The 13154-nt window shown below is 42.8% G+C and overlaps 1 protein-coding gene across 3 annotated transcripts in view; it reads left to right on the forward strand.

Annotated features, from left to right (window-relative positions):
* Positions 1-13154, forward strand: part of PCID2 (PCI domain containing 2) — a 28895-nt gene that overhangs the window by 8403 nt on the left and 7338 nt on the right. For 2 of the 3 annotated variants that reach the window (XM_066380525.1, XM_066380524.1), the window contains exons 4-7: positions 461-526; positions 2846-2887; positions 3877-3931; positions 6850-6953. In XM_066380525.1, the coding sequence (XP_066236622.1) occupies positions 461-526; positions 2846-2887; positions 3877-3931; positions 6850-6953 (267 nt within the window). The remainder of the gene's footprint in view (positions 1-460; positions 527-2845; positions 2888-3876; positions 3932-6849; positions 6954-13154) is intronic. The other variant, XM_066380523.1, reaches the window with a different exon arrangement.

The following is a 13154-nucleotide window of genomic DNA, read 5'->3' on the forward strand; positions in this document are numbered from 1 at the left end:
TGTTCTTGTAGTGCAAAGGGACCCTGCGATTTCTTAGCTCTGTGCAGTGTGCCATGGTATTCCAGATTTGTTGCAGAACTGACTAATGCTGACTCTACCCAGCTGGGCATCTAGTTAGAGGGCCATCACTTATTGAAGTGCCATACTGTCTTATTGGTGCATGTTGCTAATAAAACCTGCTAGCAGGTAGGTTCTTCTGGGACTTGAATGAAGAGTCTCAACACTTAATATGAGATTTCATACTATACCAATCCATTTTAGTTCCAATAGTTATTTGTGTGTTTCTTCAACGTTTGTGGCCTGCCAAGCAGGAGGTCCAGCTTGCACTCCAGGATCAGTCGAGAACTGGGGTGTTTGTGATGGCAGGTGTGTGGTCTACCTAATTAACTCCTAGGTCTTCATCCTGTAAATGCGCTTTCTGCTGCCTGTGTCCTCAGTCTCCAGCGGTTTCTTTTTTCAGGTGCACTTACGCCGTGGCGAACCATGACTTCATAGAGGCATACAAATGTCAGACTGTCATCGTCCAATATCTTTTGTCACTTGTGTTAACTGTTCAATTTATAACAGATACAGTGAATTATGTGTGGTTTAAGATTTTGAGACCTTGGGCTAATCTTATTTGTCCCTGTAATTACAACCTTTTAGAAGAGAAACTAATTTACCTATTTCATTGGGGCATTTAAATTTATCATAGATCTTAAACCTATCACCTAGTTAACTTTAGATAATAAGGATTTGGTCATAATTAAGGATTCTATTTAATTCTGTTGTGGAATATTTTGTTTCCTCTAAGGCAGTGGTTCTCAAACTTTTTGAAGTCGGGGCACATTTAAAATCCTACAAATAATTGTAGGCACACTATATACAAGTTTCTGAGAAATATGTTATAGTAATTAAGTCAAATATTAAAGAAAAATAAATAAAGTCCAAGTGTTGCTTTTATGGTAATTAAACAAAATAAATATGACAAAATTAAATTTATTCTGACACTAAAAAACATTTTTATGTTACATTTTTTGAGTTATGCTTTTTAGAATTTGTAAAAAAGAGGGCTTAAAAAATTAAAAAACAACAAAAAAGTTATCTTTTTATATATATAGATATATTCTTAGTAAGATTTAGTAAATTCGGCAGGTCTCGGCATGAATGTGTTAAGTTTTTTCATTCTTGTGTTTATGAGAAACATGAGCCTGATGTATCCTAGCGATTTCTTCAATGTTTGGGCATATATTTGAAAGACAAACTCTCACTTCCTTGTCAATACATTGAAGAACTCCTCTCTTTTTACTCTTGTGTTGAGTGCAGAAAACCCCCACCATACATATTATCTTTACACCAAACAAAGGATAGAAGAAACTTGCCTCCAGTCTTTCCAGGGAACATGGGGGGTAGTGTAAACATCCAGCACCACAGCTTAACAGCCTTTTGCAACCTAATCAGTCAAGTGAGGTGGGGGGTTGGGCAGACTGTCAGCTTATAGCCAATTCCCCACACCTCTGTCCCCCAAAAATCTAAACTCCAAAAATACTGTTGGTTTTTTGGTCCCCAACAGGTATATATTTCTCTGGAATACCATAGGGCGCACCTGGAAATCTTCTAGGGCACACCAGCTCGCACCCTGGTGCACACTTTGAGAACCACTGCTCTAAAGCAGTGTTTTTCAACCACTGGTTGGCAGACCAGTGCTGGTCCACCAGAAATTTTGTGCAGTTCTGCAAAAGCGTTAGCCACCCTGGTGTTGAATGAAGATTATAGAGTCTATAATCTTTGGGCCTGTAATCTTCATACATCATCAGGGTGGTTAACTCATTTGCAGACTGGTGGTTGAAAATCACTGCTATAAGGCATTAAGTGAAGTTACAGGGACCGATTAAGTTCCTTTGGTAGAATATCAGAACTTCAAAATCCAGGCATAGATGGACAAGAGTGGACTCAAGACACATTGTCATTTAATTGTGGTCAATGAACACCTTCATCAAGCCAATTTCTGATTTAAATATTTAAGTGATATCTCATAGCTAGGGCCCTAGTTAGTGAGTGTGCCTAGTATTTATATGTATCTCTGGACCCAGCTTGCTTATTTTTTAACCATCTCGTTTAAATATACACCGAAGAGAGTTGGTTGCTAACTAGTAAGTCTCCTTTGAATTCAGGAACTCTATAATTGATGAATTGAACTTGATATTACAGATTCCGCAGTCCATTACATATAACTTGTGATCACGTGGGCTCAGAGAAACCAAATAAAGTGTTTGAGATTGCCAATTTAAAAAAATCTTGTAAGAGTAATCTTTTTCTTACTTTGTCTTTTTTTGTGTGTGACAGAGACAGAGAGAGGAACAGACAGACTGGAAGGGAGAGAGATAAGAAGCATCAATTCTTTGTTGCGGCACCTTAGTTTCTCTGTGATTGTTTTCTCATATATGCCTTGACTGGGGGGCTACAGCAGAACCCCTTGCTCAAGCCAGCGACCTTGGGTTCAAACTGGTGAGCCTTGCTCAAATTAGATGAGCCCATGCTCAAATTGGCAACCTCAGGGTTTTGAACCTGGGTACTCAGCATCCCAGTCCGATGCTCTATCCACTGTGCCACCCCTGGTCAGGCTCTTTTTCTTACTTTGGAGAAAGTATATATGAAATAAATGGACTTAGTATTCTTGTACCTTATGATACTCAGATATTTGTAAGTGGGTTTATACATTTTTTTCCCTCAAGAACCATGAATCCACATAATTTTCAAAATAGTGAGCTATCTCCCTTAACTTTTATAATTCTTCTTATTCCTTATCCTTATTATTTGTACCATTATTTGAATTTTATAAGTCATACCTTCCTTAATGTTGTACATCATTCCTGCGGGCATTTCAGGCCCACAAAGAGGAAAATTGGTAAGTATGAACAAAAACAACTAGAAATTAGCAATTTTTTTTTTTTTTTAGCAGAAGCTTTTTAGAAAATTATTCTAGATAAATATGTATTGTGTTTTCTGTGTGGACATTTAATATCGTGTTGATATAATAATATCAACATGGATAATGGAATTCTGATAGTTAATGTAAACTTAAATGGCAGATCAGCCAGATTATTTACAGTGTGTTTATATAAACATGAAGTATTATTTTCATGTCAGCACTTCCATGCCTTAAAATATTTATTAAATACAATTTTTTCCTTCAGTTGTCAATTTTGAACTTTTCATTTTACACTCCGATAAAAGAGGTAGATAAACAATGGTTGATTTGGGGGTGATATAATACATAGTAATTGGGTTACTTTAATTTGTTTGCTAAACTAATTTTTAATTTTATGATTTATGATTTGTTAACAAACTGTAGGTACATACTGAAATTTTGTTATGTTGGGGAAAAAATGGAAGAAAAAACACCTCCTCTTTAAGTGAAGGCTTATCTTACCAAGGAAGACCAATACTGCTGGCTAGATTTTCAAAAATTGTTTAATGACATTTTGTCTATTGCGTATTCTGGTTGCTGTTTGGAAATCTTACTAAACCACATGTTGTTTAGTGGAACTGTGTGGATAATTGTGAAGAGTTGGGGGGAAGGAGGATGTCCTGGAAACAGTGTAAGGAGGTGCTGCCGCAGACTGAGGACCTGTAGATGGACTAAGATCTAGGCCTCTAAGGAGGGTCCAGGATAGTAGGTAGGTATGGAGCACATCTGTGGCCTCTGTGTTGATCAGGAAGCCCAAGTGCTACAAGCTGCCCTGGTGGAAGGTGAGGAAGGTAGCAGTAGCCATTGGATTCCTAGAAGGGTGCTGACTCCCGATCTAGCTCTGTGTATTGGTGTCACTCCCACCTCTGGTAATGGACCCTGACCTCATAGCCTCTTCAAACACATCTGCTTGTTTTGCCCTGCAGGGCTCTGCCTGTCATGTATGCAGTAGCACTTGACCTTCGAATATTTGCCAATAATGTAAGTTCAGTTTTTATCACTACTGTTTTATAACCCAGACTTGGTATCTGTCTGTTGCTTATTTTCATGTCATTCTTTACAGAAGTTTCGAAGGCATGAATGGGAATTGGGATATATCTGGTCTAGAGAGCAAATTACCAAGGGCTGTCTTAACTACTCTTTTTGGGTTGATGTGAACAGATTTAAATAAACATCAGTTTTCACACTTAGCTATAGGGGGAGTAAGGCATGCCGCATATTTTTAAAGGGAGTGGACTGACAAGGGGCAATTCTGAATTCTCTTCTATTGTTAAAATGTGGACTGTCCTCTGTCTTAAAGAATTTCAACCTAATGTAGATTAAGGCAATAGCTAAGGGTTTCTCTGGTATGGGGAAGTAAAAATCCCCTTGAGGGTCAATCAACTCCCTTAAGCCAATTTTGGAACAGCATTTCTCAATTTTTTGATCCTAAGACCTCTTTACAGTTTTAAATATTATCAATGACTTCTGACTTTGGACAAGATGGAGTAGCCACATTTTTCTTATTTTTTCTGCTGGAAATTGTAAAGCCAACATGGCTCTGAGAGGTGGAGAGAAGTAGGGGACAGGGACTTGCAGAACAGCAAGAAGTGAGTTTCCTACATTTCTCTTTTGCCTCCTAACTGTCCTAAGCCTGGGTCCCTGAGTAGCCTGAAACCCAGGAACACCAAGAGCCAGAGAAGAAGCCCAAGGAGAGCAGGAATGGGCAAGGCAGCCCATCAAGACAAACCTCTTTGATAGTTTATGCTGCACTCCACACAAAGTCTGTAGGTCCCCAATGCCAGTCAGCAAGGCCCCTGAGGATACGTACCCCTATCCCACCCCAGTGCCGGAGAGGTGCAGCCCGCTTACTCACAGCATGGTGTCAGCAGAGCCCTGTGAAACAAGATATATAAGGTCCATGGTCTTGTAAGGTAATAATATGCCAAATGGCCAGGACATAATAGAAAATCACTTATCACACCAAGAATCAGGGAAATCTTAACCTTTGAAACAAATGAAAATATAATCTCAGTAAAGAAATAGAAGATATAAAGAAAAACCAAATAGAAATAGTAGAACTGAAATTATAGTCACTTAAATAAAAAGTATTGAGGACCCTGAAAAACTTGTTCGTGTGTGTTATATCTATTTATATTAACTGTATTAAAATTTTTAACTGGAAAAAAACTTAACATTTATTCATTTAAAGTAATAAATCTTTTACATGGTAGCATAATTGACTTTTAAATAAAAAAATAAGTATTTCCAGAATGAACATAAAGTAGTAAAAAGAGTGGCATTCTTTTATAGTTTAAACTCCTTAATGTCTGGCCTAACAGAAGCCATCAAATTCTGCCACCAGAGTCTCATTCCTGCTCCTGCATTCACTCTGTCGCAATATGTTGTTCTGGTTGAATATATGAAGACAGTCTGGCGTCATACAGATGTAAAGGGAAACGGAAGGAGTATTTTAATAGCCTTTTCAGAAAATTGTAGATCTTTGAGCTGTACCAAAACTCCAAAAGATAGTTTTTAAAGGTTAGTTACAGTGTGGCCTCTGAAGCTTAGCAATGAAGTTTTTCTGTTCTTACATCAAAATCTACTGATAAGTCATACACTTGAAATGGATCTTTTATGCTTGCATGGTTTTGTAACATATTGAACGCTTGGAAATTTTTAGTTTGCTGAGTAATGCAAATGTTCCCAATGTTAATATATTTCATTATAAAAAAAAAGCAAAACAAAACCAGAAAAAAAGCTACGTTTGTTATTATCTACAGTGACCTAATCAGGAAAGTATGAAAGTGTTTGGAAATTTGCCAGATTCATGATGTTCCATACAAGTTTTCCAAAATGTTTGGGTTTTTTCTTGAAAATGCAAATATTGTTATTGGCAACAGATACTGTCAGCGGTTTCCCTGGAAGTAACAGCTTCCTTCACTCCCTTTCAAGCGCACCTGATTGCTTGTCTGTCAGTTGTTCCGTGGCACAGCTGGCAGCTCCAGCAGTGCCCAAGTGCTTTTCCTTAAAGCAGCCATCTACTTTGGTGTGTGACAGACATGCTTTGTATGTACTTCCTGTTTTGTCATGAAGAATATGAATAATTTATGAATTCAAAGACCAAAACAATGAAATTAATATTTACCACATCATCAGGACATTTTTAAGTGAAATTAGCTTTATTGGTTGGTTGGTTGGTGGATTGTTAGATGCATGATGTTAAGGAAAAGATGAGCACTGTACTACATATAGTTCAGTTTGGTGCCCCAGGGAAAGTTCCAGTGCTTTCACCTGCTATTGTTCTTGCACCTTTAGAGCAAATGGTGCAAATGTCAATACAATAAAAAATAATGGCTTAGTGTTTTAAAAATAGTTTGACCGTATGGGTTATCTGCAGGCCTCTTGAAGGCTCTCAGGAATTTATATACCCTACTTTGAGAACCTGGGATAAGGAGAGTATGTGTTGGAGAAAATTGATTCTTCTTTAATGAAGACTATCCTAAACACAAGGAAAGTGCCAGACTTGGTAATGGCTTTGATATCTGTGGAAGGGGTTTGACTAGCTGTGCACAGGAGATGGGAAGGTCAGTGACTGAGGGAACAAACATGCAAGGCGAGCTTAAAAATGGGTGATAGGTCAGTGACTGAAGGATGTGATGTGGGCTTAAAAAATTGGTGATTAACTTAATAGCTTGAATTGGTTGAAGAGTTAATTTGTGGAAGAGTTGGACTAAGCTATACTTTATCAATTTTTAAATTTATTGTAGTGTAGACTGATGATTCCGTCAGATCCTTTTGAGACTTCAACTCTTGGTTGTAGCCTTTTTTTTTTTTTTGCTTCTAGCTGCACTGTGGTTTTCTTTTTTAATTAAGGAATCTAGCAGAAATAAAAACTGAATGTTTTTATATTCTATTAGGCAGATCAGCAGTTGGTTAAGAAAGGAAAAAGCAAAGTTGGGGACATGTTGGAAAAAGCAGCTGAACTGCTGATGAGCTGTTTCCGGGTGTGTGCCAGTGACACGTGAGTAAGGTTTGGAGACTGAGCTATTACCAGTCTCCAGTCATAGCGCGTTGCCTCTTCCCTGTTCTCTGTCTCTTGTTAACATTTATTCTACTTCTGCATATGCTATAACCCCATAATAATTTTATTTTCTGCTTTAAACAGTCAATTGTTTTGCAAGGAAATATGTAGGAGAGAAAAATAATCTTTGTGCTTATTCACATATTTACTTTTTGAGCTCTTTAATGCTTTCTATGTATCATTGCCCTGTACTCTGGTAACTTGCTTTAGTATTTTGCTTTTATGTAGGTCTGCTGTCAGTGAATTCTTTAAGCTTTCATTTTGCCAAAGCTCTTTGTCTTCATTTTTAAAGGATCTTTTTGCTAGGTGGAGAATTCTAGATTGGGCATATTTTGTTTAAGCACTTTACAGTGTCAGTCCATCAGCTTTCCTATGTTTTTTTCTTTTTCTTATCAAGTGAGAGGCAGGGAGGCAGAGAGACAGATTCCCACATGCAGCCAGACTGGAATCCATCCGGCTAGCCCTCTAGGGGGCGATGTTCTGCCCATCTGGGGCTGTTACTCCGTTGCTGGCAACCAAGCTATTTTAGCACCTGAGGGGAGGCCATGGTGCCATCCTCAGTGCCCGGGGCCAAGTGAGCCATGGCTGTGGGAGGGGGAGGGGTGGAGAAGCAGATGGTTGCTTCTTCTGTGTGCTCTGACCAGGAATCGAACCTGGGATTTCCACGCGCCAGGTGGATGCTCTACCACCTACCCAACCAGCCAGCACAGCTTTCTTGTGTTTGTAATCAAAAGTCAGTTGTCATTCTTGTTTCTTGCTATGTAAGTACTATTTTTCTTCTGCCTGCTTTTTCTCTTTGGTTTTGGCTTTCAGTAATTTGACTCTGATATACCAACGTGTTTTTGTATTTCTCCTGTTTATGGTGCATTGGGCTTCTTGTATCTGTAAATTGATGTTTCTTACTAGATGTAAAATTTTTTAATATTTTATATTTTTCAACTGCTTTTGGCCTCATTCTTTTCCTTCTCTTTCTGGGACTCCCAATTATATGCATGTTAGACTACACGATATTGTTCGATCTTTTTACTCCCTTTTTTTCATTTTGGGTAACTTATTGTGACCTGGTCTGAAATTGACTATTCTTATTGGTCACTATTTATTTTTTGTTTCTGGATTTTACATCTGATTCTACTTGAGAGTTTCCATTTTTCTGAAACTCCATGTCTTTGCCCATTATAAAGTTATGTCTATGTGATTGAGAGTTTTAGGATATTAAAAAGCAAAGAAAGAAAAAGTAAAGCTTTCGAGTGTAAACATGTGTAAACAAAACCTCTTGTCCAGCTTCTCATTTCTCACCACCTTGTTCCCAGCAGTCCCACCTCAGAGCATCCCACTCGGGCTGGGTCACCTTGCTCCCAGCAGTCCCACCTCAGAGCGTCCCACTCGGGCTGGGTCACCTTGCTCCCAGCAGTCCCACCTCAGAGCGTCCCACTCGGGCTGGGTCACCTTGCTCCCAGCAGTCCCACCTGAGAGCGTCCCACTCGGGCTGGGTCACCTTGCTCCCAGCAGTCCCACCTCAGAGCGTCCCACTCGGGCTGGGTCACCTTGCTCCCAGCAGTCCCACCTCAGAGCGTCCCACTCGGGCTGGGTCACCTTGCTCCCAGCAGTCCCACCTCAGAGCGTCCCACTCGGGCTGGGTCACCTTGCTCCCAGCAATCCCACCTCAGAGCATCCCACTCGGGCTGGATTTAAGGCAGTTCCTCAGGACTCGTCCCCTGAGGCTCCCCATACATGCCGTTTCTGTTGCCTGACATATCTTCCCAACTTTCCCTCTGGTTGTCTTGCCCAACCTCAACCTTTCTCACCCTCAACCTCAGAGTAGATGAAATTCTCTTTCCATAAATTTTCATAGCAGGCTGTACTTTGTGTTCACTGCACTTATCAAAAGTTATTATTTGAATGATGTTTGTTTGATTGCAAAGTTTGTGAAGGCATGTGTGTTGCTTTCACATAGTATCTCACACCACAGCAGGTGGGGTTCAGTAAATATTTATTACACTGATACTTGGAATTCTGTTTGATTATATATTCCTGCCCAGCAGTGATTTTCATGACCTTGGATTTGGCCATGGTTTTCTTAGCTGTGAAACCAGAAGCACAAGCAACCAAAGGAAAAATTGGGGGCTTCATCAAAATTAAAAACTTTTTGCCTGACCAGGTGGTGGCGCAGTGGATAGAGCGTTGGACTGGGATGCGAAGGACCCAGGTTCGAGACCCCGAGGTTGCCAACTTGAGTGCGGGCTCATCTGGTTTGAGCAAAAGCTCACCAGCTTGGACCCAAGGACGCTGGCTCGAGCAAGGGGTTACTCAGTCTGCTGAAGGCCCGCGGTCAAGGCACATGTGAGAGGGCAATCAGTGAACAACTAAGGTGTCGCAACGAAAAACTGATGATTGATGCTTCTCATCTCTCTCTGTTCCTGTCTATCTTTCTCTCTGTCTCTGTAAAAAAAACACAAAAAACAAACAAAAAAAAACTTTTGTGCATTAAAGTATGCTATCAAAAAATGGAAAACAACCACAGAATGGAAAAATATATATTTGTAAATAATATAACTGGTCAAGGCCAGAATACATAAAGACTATTACAACTCAATAATAAAAAGACTAATAATCCAATTAAAAAATGGACAAAGGGCCTGGCCAGGTGGTGGCACAGTGGATAGAGTATTGTCGGACAGGGACGCCGAAGACCCAGGTTCAAAATCCTGAGGTGGCCAGCTTAAACACAGGCTCACCAGCTTGAGTGTGGGGTTGCTGGCTTGAGCATGGGATCATAGACATAACCCTGTGGTCGCTGGCTTGAGCCCAGAGGTCTCTGGCTTGAAGCCCAGGGTCACTGGCTTGAGCAAGGGGTCACTCACTCTACTGTAGTCCCCTGGTCAAGGCACATATAAAAAAGTAATCACTGAACAGCTAAGGAGCTGCAGTGAAGAATTGATGCTTCTCATCTCTCTCCCTTCCTTTCTGTCTGTCCCTATCTGTCCCTCTCTCTGACTCTCTCTGTCTCTGTCAAAAAAAAAATTGGGCAAAGGGTTTGAATAGCTATTTCTGCAAAGAAGATACACAAATGGCCAGGAAATTCATGAAAAGATGCTCAAAATTATTAGTCACCAAGGGAATACAAATCAAAATCAGAGTGAGCTACCACTTCACCAGGATGGCTAAAATAAAAAGCGACAGACAATGCAAGTGTGGACAAGGATGAGAAGAAATTAGAACCCTGTATGCAGTTAGCTAGAATGTTAAATGGTACAGTCACTTTACAGAATAGTCTGATAGTTCTTCAAATACTGAGACAGAGTGATCATATGACCCAGCACTACTCCCACTCCTAGGCGTAGACCCAAGAGACAAAGCAAATCTCAAGTGACAAACCTTCCCCTTAAGGTTTGCTTTGTCACATGTCTACAGAAGAGGTCATTGTCCCTGGTACCAGATTGGTGATGGCAGTATCATAAGAGTATTGTGTAAGTTACAAAGTACTTGGATTTCCTAATATTTTTTATCATACCATTTGAGATAGAACAGTATTATTTGTCTCGATTTTACAGATGAGGAAAATGAAACCTAGAGAGAGAAGTTATCTTACTTGAGGTCATACCACTAGTTAGTGACAGGAATCGTATTAAGGAGCTGGCAGTTATCACAAAACAAACTTTAATATTTTAATACTGAGTTGTATTTTTACATTATTTTAAGTATTTTTTATGTGGGTACACCTTCATTTTAAGGAAGTTTCCATATTTTGAGCACTTTTCTTTCATGTGCTTTGACTTCGTGTCACAGGAGTTAGTGGTTGCAGACTCCCTGCAGCTGGCCCTCTCTCTGCACCCTGTCTGTGAGCTGCACGCTCTGCCGGAGAACAGCCACTGTAGAGGGCGCACACCTAGCAGACTCCCTGCAGCTGGCCCTCTCTCTCTGCACCCTGTCTGTGAGCTGTACGCTCTGCCAGAGAACAGCCACTGTAGAGTGCGCACACCTAGCAGACTCCCTGCAGCTGGCCCTCTCTCTCTGCACCCTGTCTGTGAGCTGCACGCTCTGCCGGAGAACAGCCACTGTAGAGGGCGCACACCTAGCAGACTCCCTGCAGCTGGCCCTCTCTCTCTGCACCCTGTCTGTGAGCTGCACACTCTGCCGGAGAACAGCCACTGTAGAGGGCGCACACCTAGCAGACTCCCTGCAGCTGGCCCTCTCTCTCTGCACCCTGTCTGTGAGCTGCACACTCTGCCGGAGAACAGCCACTGTAGAGGGCGCACACCTAGCAGACTCCCTGCAGCTGGCCCTCTCTCTGCACCCCGTCTGTGAGCTGTACGCTCTGCCGGAGAACAGCCACTGTAGATTAGAGGGCGCACACCTAGCAGACTCCCTGCAGCTGGCCCCCTCTCTCTGCACCCTGTCTGTGAGCTGTACGCTCTGCCGGAGAACAGCCACTGTAGATTAGAGGGCGCACACCTAGCAGACTCCCTGCAGCTGGCCCCCTCTCTCTGCACCCTGTCTGTGAGCTGCACGCTCTGCCGGAGAACAGCCACTGTAGATTAGAGTGCGCACACCTAGCAGACTCCCTGCAGCTGGCCCTCTCTCTCTGCACCCTGTCTGTGAGCTGCACGCTCTGCCGGAGAACAGCCACTGTAGAGGGCGCACACCTAGCAGACTCCCTGCAGCTGGCCCTCTCTCTGCACCCTGTCTGTGAGCTGCACGCTCTGCCGGAGAACAGCCACTGTAGAGGGCGCACACCTAGCAGACTCCCTGCAGCTGGCCCTCTCTCTGCACCCCGTCTGTGAGCTGCACGCTCTGCCGGAGAACAGCCACTGTAGAGGGCGCACACCTAGCAGACTCCCTGCAGCTGGCCCTCTCTCTGCACCCTGTCTGTGAGCTGCACGCTCTGCCGGAGAATAGCCTCTGTAGAGGGCGCACACCTAGCAGACTCCCTGCAGCTGGCCCTCTCTCTGCACCCCGTCTGTGAGCTGTACGCTCTGCCGGAGAACAGCCACTGTAGATTAGAGTGCGCACACCTAGCAGACTCCCTGCAGCTGGCCCCCTCTCTCTGCACCCTGTCTGTGAGCTGCACGCTCTGCCGGAGAACAGCCACTGTAGATTAGAGTGCGCACACCTAGCAGACTCCCTGCAGCTGGCCCTCTCTCTGCACCCTGTCTGTGAGCTGCACGCTCTGCCGGAGAATAGCCTCTGTAGAGGGCGCACACCTAGCAGACTCCCTGCAGCTGGCCCTCTCTCTGCACCCTGTCTGCGAGCTGCACGCTCTGCCGGAGAACAGCCACTGTAGAGTGCGCACACCTAGCAGACTCCCTGCAGCTGGCCCTCTCTCTGCACCCCGTCTGTGAGCTGCACGCTCTGCCGGAGAATAGCCTCTGTAGAGGGCGCACACCTAGCAGACTCCCTGCAGCTGGCCCTCTCTCTGCACCCTGTCTGCGAGCTGCACGCTCTGCCGGAGAATAGCCTCTGTAGAGGGCGCACACCTAGCAGACTCCCTGCAGCTGGCCCTCTCTCTGCACCCTGTCTGCGAGCTGCACGCTCTGCTGGAGAACAGCCACTGTAGAGTGCGCACACCTAGCAGACTCCCTGCAGCTGGCCCTCTCTCTGCACCCTGTCTGTGAGCTGCACGCTCTGCCGGAGAACAGCCACTGTAGAGTGCGCACACCTAGCAGACTCCATTCAGAATTGTCGTTCACTGTTTTATCGTGAAAATTTTCAACCGTTCAACAAAGTTAGAAGAATTTTACACTGAATACCTATATACTCACTACTTCTGTTGTTAATGTTTTACTGTACTTGCTTTATCATCTCTTATGTATCTTTCCTGATGTATTTCAACATTAATTGCATACCTCAGTACAATTTCCCCTAAACAATGCAGTACACATCAGTAAACTTTCCCCTAAGTCCTTGTTTCTCTTTTGTATTTTGAGGCTGAATTTACATACAGTGAATCACACAAATCTTAATTGTGTACTTACTGAGTTTTGACAAATACATACTCTGTATAACCCAAGCCCTCTTGTGATACAGGACAGTGTCACCACCGCAGGAATCCCTACATACATCTGTATAACCCAAGCCCTCTTGTGATATAGGACAGTGTCACCACCGCAGGAATCCTACATACATCTGTAAAACCCAAGCCCT

The sequence above is a fragment of the Saccopteryx leptura genome, chromosome 4 (assembly GCF_036850995.1).
Source record: "Saccopteryx leptura isolate mSacLep1 chromosome 4, mSacLep1_pri_phased_curated, whole genome shotgun sequence".
NCBI lineage: Eukaryota > Metazoa > Chordata > Mammalia > Chiroptera > Emballonuridae > Saccopteryx > Saccopteryx leptura.